At 35.1% G+C, this 21599-nt stretch overlaps 1 protein-coding gene across 9 annotated transcripts in view; it reads left to right on the top strand.

The window, feature by feature from the left end:
* The window catches only part of LOC111049946 (dystrophin), a 322297-nt gene that overhangs the window by 66267 nt on the left and 234431 nt on the right, over positions 1-21599 (top strand). For 6 of the 9 annotated variants that reach the window (XR_005570482.1, XM_039421224.1, XM_039421225.1 and 3 more), the window contains exons 8-11: positions 1543-1667; positions 3961-4216; positions 5261-5660; positions 6742-6808. Coding sequence is in view for 7 of the 9 variants with exons in the window: in XM_039421224.1 (XP_039277158.1) it covers positions 1543-1667; positions 3961-4216; positions 5261-5660; positions 6742-6808 (848 nt within the window). In the remaining 2 variants the exon portion in view is untranslated. Of the gene's footprint in view, positions 1-1542; positions 1668-3960; positions 4217-5260; positions 5661-6741; positions 6861-21599 lie in introns of all 9 variants that reach the window. The other 3 variants (XR_005570483.1, XM_039421229.1, XM_039421228.1) reach the window with 1 other exon arrangement.

The raw sequence follows: 21599 nt of genomic DNA, 5'->3' as shown, positions 1-21599 counted from the left end.
AGAACTATACAAAAAATGAATTCATTTTAGGTTATAGGACAACAAATAATGCATTTGAACTGATAAAAAAGAAATAAAATTTAAATGTAGCCTACAGCAAGATAAGTTTAAAAAATCTGGAATCTATGAACTTAAATGTAGTGATTGCAACAAATTCTATATCAGACAAACGGGTAGAAATTTTCATATTAGGTTTTGAGAACATATCCAAGCACTAAAATCTAAAAATTATACTCAAAAGTCGGCATTTGCTGAACATTTGATAGTTTCAGGCCATAATTTTACAGATATAAATTCCAATATGAAAATACTTAATATTGTTAATAAAAGTGGAAAACTGAATGTTAAAGAAGAATTTCATATTTATGAAGCGGCAAAATTAAACAGAGATAAAAAAATAAACTTGATCTAATTAGACACCAATAACCCCATTTTTGATATAATCATGCAAATTTGAATCCATAATTTACAGTCCTAGCTCATGAATACACTAACATATGATCAAAATAAGAATCTTCTAGCAGTATTTATTAATTTATTTACTTCATTTCACTTGAAAATGGCATCAATGTTGAAACATGTTGTGATTAAATAATTCAAAAAGGGTACTGAGATTTCTATTTTTCTTTTTATACCCCTACTATTATGTAATATTCTACACTTCCTACAATTCCTTGCCGGATAATATCTCTCGTGAGATCAGCTGATTTAATGCAAAAATGCATTAGTTCAACAGCTGAGGCATAATTTTATCTCACTCCCACACACGTACTCGCTCGCTCACTTACAGCTTTTCCAAGGATGTATTATCCTTAGCGAGTTATCCCAGGGAAGCGACCTAGTGCAATCAAATTTTTATATTATGAACCTACTTTGTTCCAAATTTCGTGAGAATCGTTAGAGCCGTTTTCGAGATACGGTGACAGAAATTATTGCTCTCTTAATATTATAGGATACATATTTTAATTTATGTTTTTTTATATGGATGAATTTATGTATTCTATTCTACTCAAAATTTGTATTGTGAATCTATTAATTTGTACTTGTAAAATAAATGGTCAAACTACATGAATAATTTAAATTAATTTACAATAATTCAAAGCCTTTGTCTTTTAGGGCCGGTTTCCGAGCTCGGGATTTAGTCAAGTTCTAGACTTTAACAGCTGGAGTCAGAAAATTGGCTTTCCGAAACGGGGCGTAGTCGCAGTCCACGTATAAATTAAATTTTGAAAAACTGGAAAATTGAACTCAAAATAAAATTAAGAGAAAATAGTTACAGCTATTTTGAATTATTTAGTAATGTTTCATTTCGTCAGGGAAAAACGTTTTCAATTATAGAAATGAGAAAATAAAGATTATCATAAAAACTGCGACTACGCCCCGTTTCGGAAAGACAATTTTCTGACTCAAGCTGTTTAAAGTCTAGAACTTAACTAAATCCCAAGCTCGGAAACCGGCCCTTAATGTTTAATGATTTAGCTGTTAGCTTATTAAGTGTCAATCATTATATTATGTTCAATTCATGTGTAAATTTTATTACAGACCAATTCCAAAGACGCTACGTTGTCTTTCTTGAAGGCGCTGATGAATCGGTTTTGTGGCAACTCCTCTCGTCTCCAATACCTACCAGCTCAGCCATCTGATTCAGCAGCATCTACTCCAACATTGTAAGCTGATGAATTATTACAGTCATTGAGAACCACAAGCTATGGAACCACCCACAGAAAAACTAGTCATCCCAGGCTTTTGGGCACTGATGCAGTTGCTGCGGTACCTGGGCCGATCAAAGCCCGCATGTATCCTAACGTGTCTACAAGCTTGGAAAAATACTCGTGGTTTTCAGTTACATACATCTCCAAAATAGACGCTTGCACGTCCAACGAGGAGGCGCCAAAAAGGGGGCGTGAGCGTTTCCAAAAGATTGATTGATTTTATTTTCTTTGTCAGGGCTAAATAAACCTATGACAAACAGCAAATCACAAAAATACATTGCAAACTCGAATCTCAGAAATAAGGGCAAAACAAAAACTATAAATATAAATAAAATTACTTATTTTTTAGTAGTAGAATGTTTTTGTTTTAAAATGAGGCCAGATATTATAATACAAAAAATACTTTTGTAATATTTACGATAGCCTAGAGGGGGAAATGAGACATTAACGATTGAAAAGACCATAATTAAAATGCATGCAACAAAAATAAAAAATAATCTCACACTCACAGATCTATAACAATATGGAATCAAATATTCTAAAAATTGTATACATGTATCATTCCAATCATCTTGTCATTCAAAAAAAGTAAAGGGCTTTGCATAAAATTGAAATAAATGAGCTATCATGCTCAAATTTAATTCTACAACTTATCAATTGAATGGCATAATACTTGATACCACAATGTAACTTATTGTGAAACTCCATAATACAATAGATAATAAACTACCATATACTACAATAAAGAATACTCTTAGAGCTAATATTTATAATCATAAATCAAGAAAAAAGAAAATAAGAGATTTAAAGATAATTTTTCAGAAGAGAGCGAGAGAGGGGGGCAAAAGAAAACTTTTACACAATAATGTGAGCATGGACTATAAGTAAAAAGCCATCAAACCATCAAGATAATAATATTATTGTTGATGATGAGCCTGTTGTCGCTGGCCGCCATCAGCACACTCAGCATCTGATGTTGGTCCAAACAATGCGTCCTCGCAATATTGTCCTCGTTGGTCCAGATAGAGGCCATTGCGGAGGGGGTTTCGACGTAATATGATGCTACTTCCAGAGACGTTGGCGGGCCCTTGATGAATCCCACAGTCTGGGTTATTTCACACGCCTGCTACTTCCAGAGACAGGGGAACCCTGATTCCCACCCCATTGGAAAACCCTGAAACTCCATTAGAGGCTTCACTGTGCCCAGACTTCCCATTGTCTGGAATGTTGACCTGACCTTACACCCATAGGCCAGGCTACTTCCAGGTTCGGAGTCACCTCAGGTATTATGGTTCCCCTGGTTGGCGGCATTTTCCCATCATAACCAGCAACACTTGTGACCTAGTACTTCCTGAGACGGAGTGAGACCTGATCACCGAAGGGTTCAAGTGCCAGCAATAGTTTAATTTTGCACAAATTCAAATTACAGTATTAGATTGAATTATCAATACTCATCAGCTGATGAGAGTCTTATGCTCTTTGTAAAAAATCGTTGGATTAAGAATATTGAATGTAGCAGGGCAATGGATTTGTCAAATTTTGAGCATTCCTTCGAAAATAACATCGAAAAATGTTTAAATTTCAACAAGTTAAATTTTGCTTTAATCATTGAAGTAATTTTTTAATTTAAAAAATTGAATAGCTATTGCTATACCGCTATTGCGGAAGAATTTAATTGACGTGTAGAAAGTTTCTGTGAGAAAAATTTCTCTCTAGAGTTGGTGTAAAGTATGGAAACAGCTTAATATTCCTTTTAGAAGGAAAATTATATGATAGGTCGAATTGGGAATCCTATTCGAATTCAAAAACTACTCTTTTGTTGCTTCAAAAATTTTATCCGCCATCTTGGAACCGCCATTTTGAATCCAACTTTATTTGTTTAGAAATGAGGAGGTAATTTTTTTGAATGGTCATATTTTACGATACATAATTTCAAAAGAAATTAAATGGCGTAAACCGCACATCGATATTTCAAACCGTTCAAAGTTAATCACTGTCAAAGATACTGATAAATCATACAAAAATGCAATGAATGAGTTTATTAAAAATCAGAAAGATCAACCTTTTCTTTTACAAGTATTAAGTATGTGAATAGATGTTACTATAAGTTTTTATTGGCACTTGGAAAAGTGAAAAATGATAGTTTTGATATCTCTGTATGTACTCTTTTTTATTGTGAAACTGTAATGTGTACGTAATTGAATAGTCGTAGATACTGGAAGGTATAAACACTCGTTTGTTTGCGCAGAAATAGCAGAACAGTGGTTGATGCAGCAGAGGCAGAGGAGCAGATGGAGGAGGCGGAGGTGGATGATGGGGGTGGGGGTGTGGTTGAGCCGCAGCAAGAGCTGCAGAGCATCATCAGCCAACTGGAGGCGGAGACCAAGCAGCTGGATGTGGAGATAGAGCGGCTGCGCGGCGCAGGGCGCGCTGATGTTGGCCACAACCTACATGAGCATCGAATGCTGCTAGGGGCGCAAATACGCCGCTTGAAGATATTGAAGGTATAATCGTTATATGAACAAACAATGATATTCTAGTAGCCTACGTGCACAAATCATTTCAAATAAAGAGAAAACAAAATCATACTCTTAATGACAAACCTGACAGGTAGACATGACGTTTTCATCTTGAATGACAAAGCTGTTAAAATAGTTGATTTATCACTATTGGCATATAGAATCACCTGACACGAACGAACGAACCCTGAAGATCGGAACAAGTGCTAAAAATGGACGCAGCGGGAGACCTTGGAGACGTGCCTGTTGCAAAGTGAAAACGAGTTCGTGAGGCATACTGTAATTACATTGAATTCTGCCCTTTTGCGAGAATTCATCGATTTTGGAAAGAAGCTGCGCGTTCGCTTCTGTGAAAAATTGTGTGGCTGCAGACTCATATGGGTACATAATATTGTAGGTTTTTTCATTATTGAAAGGATGAAATAAAATTTGGTGCAGTGTCTACATTAAGAGCCTACATGTACCCGATTTTTGAAACTCTTCAGTTTCCTACTCCGATGGTGCACTAGGGTGAGGGGATGAAGCCCCCCGCTTGGGGAACTTGTGATTCTAGGCTATGTAAGAGTACTAAGTATACTAACACTGCAAATATTTAGCTTTAATTTACAAAATACCTTTACGTCCAGTTTTACGTCAATTCATATTAATAATCCTTATTATAATGTGTCACTATCACGTTACTGTTTATCTATTCAATTTTTTAAAATATTTTTTTGTAATGCTCTTCATGGTATGATTGTGATTTTTTACTTATCTTGTAATTATTTCTGTAACTATGGTAATTTCATGCTCTGTATATAATGTAAAAAATGGAAAATAAATTGATTTGATTATGTAACACCAACCTTGTACTAACCACATTTTCATCATACGCAATCAACAATCTTATCTCCTTCTTAGTACAGTAGTTCGCAATTTTGAGCTAAGCCTGTTGGTCCTTTACAAATCATGCATATAATCTGTGTATCATAAAATTAATAAATAAATCGTTTGTGTCAGTGTGATGATAAATATTGCAAACAATTACAGAGTCATTTACAATCGATGGGCCCGAGATACATGCAAAGTACGCCGAAGCACAACGCCCACTTCGCGGTCTACCGGACACCAGGCTTCAGTCCGATCGACAACCAGCCGGCAGACCTGGCCAGTCTGGTCGACAACTCGGGCCAAGGCTCGGTCACACTGGACGAGCCTAGCACGTGGATCGGCGGTAAGCCCACTCGAGTCGAGCAGCATCTCAACAACATTTCCGACTGGCTGAAGGTGCGGACACACAACTACTTGCGGCCTGCCACTACGGACGATGACCACCGGTCGCTGATCGCTGCCACTGGAGAGCAGCTGGAGATCAACGAGCTGCATCACGGATTGGACAATATTCTCGACAAACTGCAGAAGATGCTCGCTTCCAACTTCTCTCTGGCGGGTAAGGACTAATTAAATTGGTACGTGCTTATTCAATTATATTAATAGAAATCCTTATGAGTAGAAATAATATTGCAAAACTAATATCAGCCATTGTAACTTTCTGTAGAAGAATTTTGATGTGGTTTGTGCCAAACCAAGGGTTAATGTTCTTAAATAACTGGAAGTTTAGTTTAGTATAGTTAACAGTATCATTTATATCTAAATATTTAACTTTCAATATGAATTTGATTTAATGTTAAAAAGTATTTTGTAATAATTTATTGTAAAAAAAATGTGAGCTAAATTCAAAATACAGGAAGCGCGATCTAGCTTGAATTTTAAAAACACTTATGAAGTGAAAATGCACTTACTATTAATAGTGACGATCGTTTCGACCTGGTCTGGGTCATCATCAGACTTTAGAGACTTACTCTGATGTCAAGGTTATGTGTGGTAAGTGATGAAGGTGGAGGAATAGGTGGGGATGATGGGGTGGTGTTAAATGTGTTAGTAGGGCGCTCATTTTGGATTGTGAAATATTTTGTCAAAGAGTGTGTGGAATGAGAAATTTATTTGATTGTTCCGGAGAATGTTGGGAAACTGTTTGAGTGGTTGTAAATTTCGTATTGTTCCATGTCATTGTGGTTTTTGCTTTTTTGTGTGATATGGAGGATTTCTAGATTAGTAGTTTATGCCAGTGTATGTGTGGTCTGCTTATACATGGTCGGCAAAGTTTGAGTGGCTGTGTGGTTTATTTATGGCTCTGATGTGCTCTTTGTATCTTGTTTGAAAGTCCTGTCCCGTCTGTCCAATATTCAGTTTATTGCAGTCATTACATTTCAAATCTCTGCTTATTTGTTTGGTGATGTTGTAAATGTTTTTTCAGTGAATTCAGTCACTTCATAAGTGTTCTTAAAAATTAAGTTTTATTTCACTAGTGAAAAAGTATGGATATGCAACAGAGTATCTTGAATTATTCAACACTAGATTTTCAAGCACTGTATCAAAAAAGTAAATCAAGAAAGCAGTTGAAAAGTTTTATCATATTCTTATTACGTAATTTATTTATTTCTAATTTCCTTATTGATATTGATTTACAGAAAGTTCGAATGGACAAGAATGCCAGGAGCTGGCCGATGTCAAGATGAAAAGCTCTGCTGATTTAAGGTGATCAATTGACTACGTTACTGACTTGAAATTCACTTCTTTTGGTAAACAGGTAACACTTCAGTTAACATCAAATTATGTGCAAATTTATTTATTTATCAAGTTGGATGAAAAACATTGAGTCTTCACTTGAATTCTTGTAACTGTGTCTCGTGGGAAGGATTGGATTATTTGGAATGTTTAGGAAGGCCAGTGTAAATTTAGCAATTAGAAGTACATCTTCAAATGTTGGAAGTACATCGAAAAATTACTGCTCTGGGTGCAAACACAATAGTTCTGTAGTTCCTGATTGGCTGAACAATAGCTCCTCGAAAATGAATCGATTTAAAAAAAAATCCCTGTAACTTCTAATTGGAAAAAGGCTTCTTAAACGGTACAGAATCACCTTCAATGATCGGAGTTGAATAGGAACGTGATGATGAAAATAATATAAAATACTAATATAGTCATAATGACAGTTTATATTGAACAAATACACCCATAGTAACCGTTTATAAAACGTGAGTCTCATTAGTTTTGGAGAGTGGAAGATTATGGGTACAGTAGGCTATAATTTGAAAACAAGAATGGTTTTACTATTATTTCAGAGATGATTTTGCCAACGACAGTGTTTAGGATAAGTAAACTCACCTATTGTAAATGTACTGAAGCATGCGAGCGATGATTAGTACATGAGTCCCGAATGAGATCGTAGCGAAGACTGGAAGTTCCCTCCATTCAGTAGCTGATGTGATTCGGATGAGAGGAACGAAATAAGGAATGAAGCGGGATTGGTCAATTAAGAATAAGGAACAATAGGGTGAAATACAAATTACTAAAGGCTATACTAAACAAACCGCCCACCGCCCTTCATGAAATATTATAAGAGGTGCCTTCTGGCAAATATTAGATACAAAATGCAAACTAATTTAGAAATGGTTGAATAACGATATGATCCCTTATAGTGAACAATATTTACAAATTTATATTGTTTTGAAAGGAATGGACTGTTAGTGCATATGCATAGGTAGAGGGTAGAGGCACTAGTCAATTGACAGGTAGGCCTATCTTATAAAAGCCGGTGGCAGTCTTGAGTTGAGATACAATTGATGCCATCACTTCTAGGATGCAATGCAATTATGTGCACAATTGACCATTCCATTGGTGGTGTATTAATACCATGAATGAAAACAAGTTGATCAAGTTGGAGTAGATCTGTCGACATTTCTGACGCGATTGAGTATGAATGTACTCTTTGGACCACTTTTTCAGAAAGATTGAATGGAATGTCTTATACGGTTCCATTTATTGTATAGTGACTCACATTCATCATAATGCACTTCTAGAGGCTGCAGAATAGCGCGGCCGACAAGTAAGTGTCCAGGTGTCATAAACTCATGCTCCTCATTAGGATCCGGTGAGAACCCATGTATTGGACATGCTCCTCATTAGGATCCGGTGAGAACCCATGTATTGGATATGCTCCTCATTAGGATCCGGTGAGAACCCATGTATTGGATATGCTCCTCATTAGGATCCGGTGAGAACCCATGTATTGGACGACTATTCAGGATGGACTCGATTCTTGTACACTGCCACATTCAATGGTTGAAGAATGTGTGAGGTGTGTGCTGGTAGACAAAGGAGCAAAATATTGTTCTTCTCTGCTAATTCTACCAGTTTTAATGAAATATGGGAGTTATGGCCATCATATATGAGCAGTTTCGCTCCTTGAAGTCCTGCAGTTGCTGGTATAAAAAGTTTTTCAAACCAGTTCAAAAACTGATCAGATTCCATCCACCCTGAAGGGGAGCAATTGTACCTTGTACCTTGTGGTCCATTCTGACACCAATCAGAATATAAATGTAGTCCTTTGTAATTGACAAATAATGGTAAATAGTCTCCAATAGCATTGCAACTTACCAACACAGTATATGTTGCCTTAGTTACATTGCTCACAATTTTATGAGGATTCCGACAGCCTCTCTTACAGAGCACTTTCTGAGAACCAGGATCAGTTTGAAAGCCTGTCTCATCACAATTGAAAATGTTCTGTGGTTTGTCCTTCAAATCATGCTCATTTATTATTTTTGTGAGTTTTTCATAGAAATGAGTAATCACAGCTTTTGAGCATGATTCTGCACGGTTTTTTGGCAAGTTTTGGGAAACCCTGCGACTCAATTCTTTTTTCCAACGTTTTTCAAATGACCTACACCAATCTATACCTGGCATGCTGTCTTTAAAAGGATTTGGACGGTCCATCCTATTGACAAAATCCCTAACACATATTCGCAGCTGGGCTCTGTCAAACAATTTTTCACCAACAATTTTTCCTCCTCAAAACTTAAAACTGTAGGATGACCTATTTTTTTGCACTTATATCCCTTTACATGATTCATGAGTGTTGTCCGGTTTATCCCATAGAGTTCAGAAGCCTTTTTTACACTGTATTTACCTTGATTTACATCTTGAACAGCTCTCTTCATTGTTTCTTCATTGTAGGTTTTGTAGATCCTTTTCTTGGCAGTTGGTTGATCTGGCTTACTTTAGATAAAGGCTGGAGCGCACAACTTGGCAACGTCGCAGTCAAGCTCAGCTTCAGGCCGAGCAAATTGAATTCACTTGGGTAGACTCCCAAGCAACAAAAAGTGGAGTTATGACAATAGCGCTGCAGACACACGAAGTCTGCTATCTCTTCATAGTGAATGATTTAATAGAATCAACAGTAGCCAACAGTTTGAAATTGAATAATCTTATTTTCTCTAATTTCGAGCTTATTTTCAATTTTAGGTGAAAATGCTACTGGATATTGATTGTAGGGATTTTTATGATCATTCTTTTCCACTTGAAATTTCTTGTTTAAATTGTATCTGAAGCCTGATAATCGTGAATCTAAAATCAAACTTTGCATAGATGAGGCAGAGCTCCTGAAATTTTCACAGATATGGGATTTGTGGCAGTTGATAGAGCTTATCAATGACTATTTTAGGTATAAATTTGATCAAAATCGTTGGAGCCGTTTTCGAGAAAATCGCAAAAACCCTGTTTTTGACATCATTTTCGCCATTTTAGCCGCCATCTTGAATTGCATTTGATCGAAATTGTTCCTGTCGGATCCTTGTAGTGTGAGGACCTTAAGTTCCAAATTTCAAGTCATTCCGTTAATTGGAAGATGAGATATCGTGTACACAGACCAAAAACCACTTTTTTTGACTCAGGGGACCTTGAAACGTATAGAAATTTAGAAATTGGAGTACCTTAATTTTTTTCGGAAAGCAATACTTTCCTTACCTATGGTAATAGGGCAAGGAAAGTAATGAAACGTATAGAAAACATGAAATTAGGATACCTTGAATTTTTTTGGAAAGAAATACTTCCCTTACCTATGGTAATAGGGCAAGGAAAGTAAAAATCAGACTATAGAATTATTCATCATAAATCAGCTGACAAGTGATTACACAGATGTGTGGAGAAGCCAGTCTATTGCTGTATTTCCCTAAGGTCTATAGTTTCAATCAGGTACTTGTGGATGAGAATACTGCTTGAGGTCTACTGTTCACAGAACTACTATTTAATCTTCTAAGTGAAAAATGAACCTTTGCAACCAATCCACTGTCATTGTACATTTTCAATAGCCGTTTCAATCTCATTGATTTTATTGGTGACAAAACATGTAAGTACTCGACAAACATGCTGACCTTTAACTAAATACAATGTTTGAGTTTGTGCTTGTTTTCTTGCAAGATTTGTCTCATGACTACATGCAGTTAGATCAGAAGTATTCGTCAAACATCGCAATTGGTCTAAAATGACTTGGTCCAATGTGTTAGTATGGTCTCTGTAAAATTCTATTTCAGCAGCTTGAAGGCGCATTTCCAAATAATCATTTAAAGAAAATTTACTATCACAATTTGCTTTACAGCCACAACCTTCATCTAAAAAATCTACTTCTAGCTGCTAGTCATTCTCACTAGAATAGCTACCAGTATCTTCAAAATTATTGTCAACTTCTACAGTTACCACTTCAACACCCTCATCGTTTTTGTCAACTGTTTGTAAAATGTTCATTTTCCTCTATTTCTATAACAACATAGTCTTCAAAATATTAATGCCATCATCAGTTTCTCTTGGATCCAACGTTGCTATCTGTTCTAGTGAAGAATCGGTGAGTAGACCTTGGTCAACATCATCATCATCATCATCGGCACATGATTCATCACTATTGATTCCTCGCTCATCAAAATATCCATGGAAAGCCTCCAAATCATCTTCGTTAACTTGTTTATTTGAACCTACACCATTTAAACATTTTAAAACTATCTTCATCCATTATACATGGATTGTATCTTCAAACACACTACAATTCACTTTATTGGATTTTCAGAGCACAAATCAATACAAAGCAGAGTCAAACATAACCAAACCATTGAGATAAACAACGGCTCATTGTCAGCTGTAAAGACAGCTGACAATTACTTCAAATGACAATGCCTGTGCTTTCAGCAACTATAATATCCAATGGAAAAATTTAACGCAACCATTGTTGATGAAATTTAATAAATAGTATTCAAGTAAGATTGAAACGGAGATAGATAAACAAATGGGATTTAACATTTTTCCATTGTAACCCTTATACATGAAAATCGGAACATGACATTGTGTCCAACAGTGCACGAAAAAATTCTAAATTTTCAAGTTCATCTAACATGTTTGTGAGGTTTTCTTCGGTCTCTTCATGAGCAATCGATTCTGCCAGGAGAGATGCAAGCTCTGTATTGTTGATTGTGGGCTTAGGTAGGTTATTGTTGATCAAATGTCATTTGATGAGTTATTGTTGACTTGTGCTCTTCCATCTTCTCTTTTTGTTTATTTTCATTCATATCTTAGTTGTGTCAGCACCATCAGACATCGCCATTTCGAACAATTTAATATTTTCATTGCTTATTTCACAATAAAAATGCTCGTGTTCAAAAATCAGCTCCGCCCAAACACTGCCTGGATCCAGCTTCCAGGACTCATCAACATTTTGGGTGATAAGCGATTTCTTTGGATGGTGAATGTGAGAAGTTGGTGGCATAACCATCCCAAAAGTTTCTCCCCTCTGCTCTTGGGTATCTGAAAAAACGAACATACTAATAATTTCAAGTAATATCAACATTATAAATGAATAGTATAATGCTGCTAATTATAAAAAGTGGGCTAATGATATAATAATAATAATAATAATTTTGAATTTTCCCAGCTTTATTTCCATTGTAATAATAAGTGTGGAATATCTATGCTGTGGGATTGAAACAAGCATTTAAGGTATTCCATAGATTATTGATTTGTATGAAAAGGATGGGAGTTATTCCATATCGGATTTTTTTTGTCTTTTTTTCTTTAGGGCTACTTTTGAATATGAATAAAAATATAAATCCAAGTAAAAATATATATTTATCACTCTGAAGAATATACATGCTAAAAGACAAACTTCGACCCCTTAAAAAACGATCCCCAGAGTTATTCAAAAGATTTCTTAGTGAGTACATAGGACCTATAAGGAAGATATTCCAAGTTTTGTTGAAATCCATCCAGTAGTTTTTCAGAAATCGTGATTAATCAGTGAGTGAGTGAGTCAGTCAGATAAGAATTTTAATATCGGATGACCGATCGAGCTTCGCTCTGTAGTGTAAAAGCATAGAAAATTTGTAACGATTGATCGAATTCATAGTTTATTTATTCATTTTTTCAGTCGTACAATTATTTTTACAGTTATATGAGGAGGCACAACAGGCTTATGCCTAAAACTGTCCCTTTTCAAATTTATACTACATTCCAAATCAAAATCTAGGTATCACTCATCAAAATATAAATTCATTTACACTTGAAGAAACAAACACATCATCAATTACAAATAGATATACTATGAATTCGATTTAGAATGATATACTATGTTTGTCACAATATTTGTTAATATACTATGTACTATTCTACAGAATCTACACTAACAGCATCAAGTTTGATACTATTATGGGCTTTCTGAAGTAAACATTAGTCCAGTCACTATATACATTGGTGCATGCAATTTATATTGTAGTTCTGATTTTTTATATATTATATGGGTACATAAGAGAAGTCCAGAACCAATTTCTTCATGCAAAATTTCCTTGTGCTAGATACAGGGTGGCCCAAAAACCTCGTATTTTCGGCTCATTTTCCAGTTTTCAGCTATTTCTGCCAAATCTCGTAATCGGACAGAAAAATTTGCTCTCGCTTTTTTTAAGATTATTGAATTCTGAATAAAATGAGATCATTCGGAACTCTCTATCTCCAATGAGTACTGAGTTATGATTTTTCAAAAATAAGTGAAATTTGAAGAAAAAATCAATTTTGATGAATTTTAGTTTTTCATCAACAATATCTTCCGATTGTTACCATTTAGATGTATAATTCAAAATCTCTCTGGGCGTATTTTTGTGCTCTACAATCTGAGATCAGGTAGAGCGCTCTATCTCATATAGATTTCTAGGTACACCTGACAACAATGTTCCTTGTATTGTGAAAAACACCTAATTTTCAGCTTCAACCATCATCACCAACTACATAGTCTTCACATTGATATTTCGCATAATGACATAAGTTCATAAGAGTATATTCTATGAGAATCACCCGTTAGATGCACTTCATTTCAGTATTTCCTAGTGAAGAGGCGCGTTTGAGGACACCTCAAGGATCAAAATTTCAAATACTTATTACTTTTGACACAATGCTCAGATTTAATCGTACTACACTTCATTCTTCTCGGCTCGTCAAGGCGGTCCAAAATCATGCATCATAAGTCAAATTCGGTCGGAAAGTGGAAAATTTATTGTTGAGTGTACTAAAGCCCATATTCCAATACACAAAAAATGGCCAATTTCAATTTCAATTTTTTTCTTCAAATTTCACTCATTTTTGAAAAATCATAACTCAGTTCTCATTGGAGATAGAGAGTTCCGAATGATCTCATTTTATTCAGAATTCAATAATCTAAAAAAAGGCGAGATCAAATTTTTCTGTCCGATCATGAGAGTTGGCAGAAATAGCTGAAAACTGGAACATGAGCCGAAAATACGAGTTTTTTGGGCCACTCTGTATCTAGCACAAGGAAATTTTGCATGAATAAATTGGTTCAGGACTTCTTTTATGTACCCAAATTATATATAAAAAATCAGAACTACAATATAAATTGCAAGCACACCCCCTTTTTTATGTCTATATTGATTGGACTACTTGTTTTCTAAAGAAAGAGAAATAAAAAAAATTTTTTTTTGCTGGATTATTCTTCTCGTGAAATCAGCTGAGGAATAACCCAGACATGCACTAGACTTCCATCACGGTATCGACAGATGACAAAATTTTCAGCTGTCTTTCCAAGGACGTATTTATCCTTTTAATGTCCTTCAGCGTGTTACCCCAGGGTTGAGACCTAGTGCAACCGAGTTTTCATATCATAAACCTACTTTGCTCCAAATTTCGTGAGAATCGTTAAAGCCGTTTTCGAGATCCGGTCAAATACAGATATATAAACATATAAACAGAAATTGCTCGTTTAATAGTATAGGATATAAATAAATAAATAATTAATACCTATTCCTATTTTATAAACGAAACGAGTAATAACAGTATTAACTTCAACAATAATAAATTCTAGACAAATATATCCAATAATACATTTTTATATAATAATCCGTAGTATAGGATATAAATAACCAATATACAGTATATACAGAAATTGCTCGCTTAATATAATAGGATGTGGCTAGCAGTTGATGAATTTTTCAAGCTTTCTGTATTAATTTCTCCACAAATTAGTTTGCACAAAAAATAATCCCACATTGATAATTATTTTTCTTCAAAGTTTCGTACATCAATCCATCTATCGCATATCGTCTGGTAGGCTATGGCTTCGCTACAGCATACACAAGAACAGTTTTACGGAACTTTCCAAGTGTACCGATTGAGAATATTGATAGTAGTTATTGAATAACTGTTTAAAATAGCCGTTAAGCAGAAGTAACAGTAACGTTTATAACCGTTAACTGCAAATAACGCTTTAGCGCATCACTAGTTTACAGTTTTCAGTTATGAAATTTTACTCCATCCAAGTATAGTATGGTCAAGCAATCAAGATACTCTAGCAAGTTGGAAAAATGACTCCAGCTCGGTTAATATAGGTTCAAAGAATGTAACATAAAACATTCTGCTCTACAATTTGAGACCAAATTTATAATTTTTGAACCTGTATCGAACATTTGAGTCATTTTTCCATCTTGACCATAGTACAGATTACACTAGCCCTTTATCCATAATGAATAAAACGGCTTGAAGTTGTCTCAAATACAGAAGTCTATTGAAAGAGCGAGATACCGGTTTCGGTTTTTACACCATTGTTACCAGAGATTGATAATAGGCAATAACCAAAACCGGTATCTCGCTCTTTTATTAGACTTTTGTATCTAGGACAGCTTCAGGCAGTTTTATTCAATAATTATACATTTGAAATTGTTCCATATTATGTATCATATGGCAGGCACAAAGCTGTGCCATTTACTTTTTTCTTGAATGAAAATCAATAAGCATTCCGGGCACAATATTGCTCTTTGCATCTCATTCATTATTTGTATCTCGTTTTTCGTTTCTATTCGCTCAAATGGCACAGTTTTGCATATTTGTCACCTGACTTGACGGGATAATGATCTCCCCCATCCAATCTCAGCTCAATAGGAGTTTTCACAATTACTCTTTTTTTCACTGCTGGTTTATTAGTTTTAGAACTTGGACGACCTCTCTTTTTTACTTTGCCAACTCCTCGGTATTTAGCGAAGTCGCCACTGAACTCTTGAATTCCAACAAATCCAATTTTTCATTTTCTTTCTTCGGTTTCCATAGTAACCAGCAGTTCACAATACTAACTTGAAGCGTATGGTAATATATTCTCATATACCACCTCCTATCCTTTATCTTATGGCGATATAACCCCATAAGAGAGTCCATTGTATCAACTCCACCCATGTGTCTGTTGTACAGTTCAATAGAATGGGGAAGTGGGATATTTACATAGGCCTTATTCTTTATTACTCCACATTTTTGAGTACAAAGAATAGTTTTGTTGTTTTCCGTGGAAGCTTGGAAATCTCGTTGGCATTGTTAGGTTCTTCTGTTGGGGGCTGCAATATCAATGATTGAAATGTCATTTGTAATGAAAAGTAACATTGTTATGAGTAAAATCACAAATAAGTTCAAGGGGCTCATCAAAAGAAGTTATCACAAAAGAAAATGATATAATTATATATTGATTCTATAATGACTCATGGACCTGAAGTTGGAATCAGTTACAATGTAACTGATATAATTAGATTGAAAACCAATATGACTATGGGTTTCAGTTTTGTTTTATGTTAAATCATCATTTACTTAGAAACCAGAGATAGAAACATATAGTTATTTATATGTATTGTATTCTGTATATTCTATCTACCGTATATTATATTCCATTTACTATTTCATATAGCCTACTTTAGCTGAGAACAAATTGACGTTGCTCAACAGTGAGTTGTGGTCGATACGCACAAGTGTGTACTGAAGTAAAATTCGCTGCCGCCAGAAGTAGCTTCAGACGTTTAGTGACTCTTTGGCATGTTGAAAAAGGTGCCCCGAGCTGTTGAGACAATCGACGAAATGATTAACTAGGAGATCGCAGCAAAGACTGCTGAACGCGCTCCTGAAATCCCGATGTTAAATTCAGGCTGGTGGCTTAAACACCTATCATTAACACTTCCTGTTTCACGAAAACGTTTTACAATATCGTAAACGTTGTTTTTCCTGGAATGGGGACATCAGAAAACTCTCCATGGAACATCTGAATGCACCGCGTGTAAGATTTTACTGTAAAGGCTTTTAATAATGCTACTCTCTGCTCTTGTGTAAGCATCGTAAAGGACTGAGTACAATTTGCTCTCTGCCTGACACCAGCGCTATCCAACTAAACTGCATAAATAGTTTCAGTTCTGACTTATGTGAATCACTCTGTATTAGCTTATTGAGAGAGTTCATTATAATAATAATCTACTTCCATAGGAATCTGTCTTATTATCACCATCATCTGGCATTGGAGTTACTGAGGTTTGCTTTTTCCTCGTTTTTTTATTTGATCAGAGTATCATGCATTGCAAAAAGAGAGATCTCATCTTTTTTCATGTAAAAATATCAAACATCATGTAAAAATAGCTAAAAACCTATCCAAAATAATGTACAATATCCGATAAATGAATGGAATGATAAAATACGACAATAAATTCAAAGAATAATCAAATATCGAAGAGCGGAGTGAATGACATCAAAGTGGTCAATGACAAAGATTGTCCGGCGAAAATGGACAAAAAGTATGTTTCAGACAGTAACTCACGAAATCCAACAACTCCCTGATCTTTGCTTCTGTGACCAAAGCCCTTGCCCTACTATTTCTGAATTTCTAAAACCTATTTTGGGATGTCTTTTCAGTAATAATTCCATCCATTTTTTACCTGGTCTGTCATCAGTGAAGGGATTTTCTCTTTTTAGGTCTTTCATGATTATTTGAACTGAGTCTTTTACATCATTGGGATGCTTGGGAAAGCCCAATTTGGCTTTTCAAATAATCCAGTTGTCAAATCTGTCCTCATCATTGGTTAAAACTGATGATGGTCCCATTTTCTTTGTCTTAAAGAGCTCATTTGAATTAAGCTTCTTCATGAGAGTTCCTTTAGGAATTCCCTATTCCTTGGAAGTTTTATTTGCTGATATTTCTTCTGCCTTCACTTCTTCTATCGCTTTTTGCAGAACTTCAATAGAATATGAGAACCGCTTGTACCTCCATTGGTGTTCTCCAGGTTGTTCTCCAGCAGTCAGATTGTCCTTTTCGGGGTTGTCTTGGGCTTGGTTATCCTCATCTGGGTTGTCCATGGCTCTGAAACAATAAAAACCAGTTGGCTTTGTAATCAGTTGATAGCCTGAAATGATGAATAAAAAGCTTGGAAACTTTGTTAGCTGATAATCTTTCTGTCTCCATTTATCCTATTGCTTTTATAGAAATATGAGAACCTTTCTTTACCTTTTTTTGGTGTCCTCCAGGTTGTTCTCCAGCAGCCAAATTGTCCTTTTCGGGGTTGTCTTGACCTTGGTTATCCTCATCTGGGTTGTCCATGGCTCTGAAACAATGAAAGCCAGTTGGCTATGTAATAAATTAGTGATAGCCTGGAATGATGAGTGAAAAGCTTGGAAACCTTTTTTAGCTTATAATCTTCCTGTCTTCACTTATCCTATTGGTTTTTGCAGAACTTGAATAGAATATAAGAACCTTTTTTACCTTTTTTGGTGTCCTCCAGTTTGTTCTTCATCAACCGGTTTGTCCTTGTCCCGGTTGTTCATGGTGTCCGGGTTGTCCATGGTTCTGAAACAATGAAAACCAGTTGTCTATATTATCAATAAATCTACTCAAATAAATATCACTGTTCCGTTAAATGACAAGGCAATAATTTAATTATCAAAAAATAATCAAGTAGCAATGTTGTAATCCAGTAAATGACCGGGTCCAACCCAGTGAATGATTGCAATGCTTTAAAACCCTAGATTACTACCGTGTTTTGATATGCCTGTTTTACTACCTATAAGTAAATTTTACGTACAAGGCTTGTTTTTTTTTTCTTTGGGCTAGTAAACTTCTATAAAGGAAATTTCTGCTAAAAATAATCTCTGATAAATATCAAATATATTTATGCTCAAAACATGGTTCCAGGGTAGAATTGGGTTTAGATTTATAAATTTTTATAGTTCTGATCTTGACTGTGAAGCCAAAAAACCTTTTGTCAATATTATAAGAGGCAATATTCAGTGGATGAAATGAGACACAATAATATTGATCAATTGCAATGTTTATTCAGTTGTAGATTAAAATAAAAACTTGTTTAGGTCTATAAAATTTATATTCGCTTGCATTCTTGACATATTTTTTGAATGTGATCTCCTCAAGTAGCCTTTCTGGGGGCGCGACAGTCGAGACCGACGACATTCGAAGCCTACGACCGTAGAGGACTGTTTTACAGTACTCTACGGTCGTAGGCCTCGACTGTCGGGAGTGTACGAAAATTAGAGTGGCCTCAACTGTCGCCTAACACAGGCGACATTTGAGGCCTCTTTTTCAGGAGTCCTCTCCCGTCGTAGGTCTCGACTGTCGGGGCTGTACAAAAATTAGAGTGGCCTCAACTGTCGCCTAACGCAGGCGACATTTGAGGCCTCTTTTTCAGGAGTCCTCTACCGTCGCTGGCCTCGAATGTCGCTGGTCTCGACTGTCGGGCCTGTACAAAAATTTGAGACTCGCTTGCAGCAGGCGACAGTTGAGGACACATCCTACTGCGATTCCAGACAAAATACATTTTGTAATGATTATAACTTCTGATTTGTTGAAAACCAAATAATGGAAACTTCCTTCATAGAAAAAACATATGAACTTTGAAGGTAGATAGGGCTTATCCTTGAAGGATTTTCAGAACGATCATCTTTGTGAAGAATTACAGCTTAATCAGTCAAGTATTTCAAGCGTGATGAGCTCACATAAAAACAGACAGAAAGACAGACATCATCTCGCCTTATAGATGGATAGAAGATAGATAAATATTTAGATTTGTCAATGAAGGAGGCATTATGCAGTAGTAATGGATTCCCATTACTTAAAAATATGTTTAGGGACCATCATCCAAGTACTGGAATGTATATGACTTGACCACCTTTATTGACGAAACTCAATTGAGGATGGAAAGATGCTGGTATCTGTATTTTACATGCTGAACTTTCAAAGTTACACGAATTTAAAGTTATAAAGAATTTAAAAGTTACAAAATTAATAAGCTTCAGAGAATAGAAAAAGGTTATATATAGTAGTATGATGCTTAGTAAAGTAATGAACAAATTTACCTTTTTATATAATCTAGGAAGTTGATTTGAAAAATCAACAACTTTACATAAACATTCTTCCTTAAAAATATTTTTAACTGTGTTTTTGAAAACTATACCCGAAAGATCTCTAACAATTACTATATATAATCAGGCATATAATTTTGTACCTGTGTGAAACCACCTTTTTTGAGATCTTGCAATTTGTAGAAATTCAGTTCTAAGATTATTCCTGTGCCTAGTATTTATAACTCGCACTTTGCGCTCAGCAGGGGGCTTCGCCCGTGGCACCCCTGAAAATGTTATTATATATATTAAATTTTATATATATATATATTATATATATATATATATATATATAATATATATATATATATATATATATATATATATAATTTTTGGTTGATTTTTTTTTTAATTTGGGGTTGGGCTGTGCCCCCTTGCACCACACAATGTTTAATTGGAGTGATAAAAGTCTTGGGTTGGACACTTTTAGGGTTAGAAAGTTTTTGAGGCCTAAAAAATGATTTGTTTCAACCTTTTTGTGCGCTTGATATTTTTAAAATAAATTAACTTGCATTTCCCTTATTTTCTAACCATTCTCTTCCATTCAACTCAGATTAATTTTCTGAACGTCTTATTCCTTTAGCTTTTTTGATAAAATTATCCAGTAAAAAGTTAGATAATTCTGAATTTATTTCAATTCTTCTCTCATGAATTATACAAAAGCCATTGTTTCGAGGAAGTAGTAGCCATTGAACTGAGAGACAAGGAAGAAGATAGGAAATGGTATTGAATAGAAAGAGATGGAGAAACAACAGCCAGCAGGTAGCCATCCAGCTCTGTATAGGGTCGGTTGCACAGAAGCCTGTCAAACTTTAACCATGATTGAATGCTATGAAAAGAGGCGCCTTCTTTTCAAAAAAGACTGACCTGATTGGTTCTTTTGGCATTTAATCATGATTAAAATTCAACAGGCTTTTGTGCAACTGGGACAATGGGTTTGTTTAATTTGGAGTTAAAGACCATCTTCCTATATGAGTAGGTGGATCTCACCATATTTCCTGCTATGCTGATTCACTCATTATAGCAGACAATTCTTAATAATTATTGAGCTACGACTTTAATTTATAACTGATGACTATTTATGCTGACTAAAGACTTGAATTAATCATACCCTTTCATTTCCGAAATACCTGGTAAGTTGTTATAGCATAACATATATTAGTCAATATAGACATCCACTACACAGTTCATAGGTTCGTATAATTGATTTTTTGAGTTCATATCATCAGTTTCTTATTCAGTGTTTCTATAGCTTCCTTTAATCTTTACTCTTGCTTACTATTTTTAATCTCTTATTTATTGCCAACTTTCTGTAACATCAGAATCTACAAAGGACCTCAAAATATCTTGTGATTTATAATTAGATTTCCTATTGAATAGGACAAAGGCCTATTCATACAGAAACCACATGGTACAAATTGTATTGGTACTATGTGGTCGCTGTATTCATAGCACAAAACATAGGCCTAAGAAGACCTGCAACTAGATAGTTAACGTATGCAATATTCACATTGAAAGGACAATATCGTTTTGACATTCATTCATGGAAATTGCAATAATACTTGTACTTTCTGGTTTATGCTCTTATTCACAATGAGAATGAAAAAACGAATTATTCAATATATTTAACTAAGGATGGGAACATCCTTAGAAAGATTGTAATGAAGGAGGAATGCAATTGAAATTTGGCATAATTCTCTATTTTTGAAAAGGACATGAAAGAGTATTCCTTCTATGAGCCGGAGTATGGTGGAATAGAGCTGTTAGAAAGATAAGCTGATACTGTATTGAATAG

Source organism: Nilaparvata lugens, chromosome 2 (genome assembly GCF_014356525.2).
Source record: "Nilaparvata lugens isolate BPH chromosome 2, ASM1435652v1, whole genome shotgun sequence".
Taxonomy (NCBI): Eukaryota; Metazoa; Arthropoda; class Insecta; order Hemiptera; family Delphacidae; genus Nilaparvata; species Nilaparvata lugens.
Note: the sequence above shows the minus strand (reverse complement) of the source record. Positions and strands in the feature narration are given on the sequence as shown.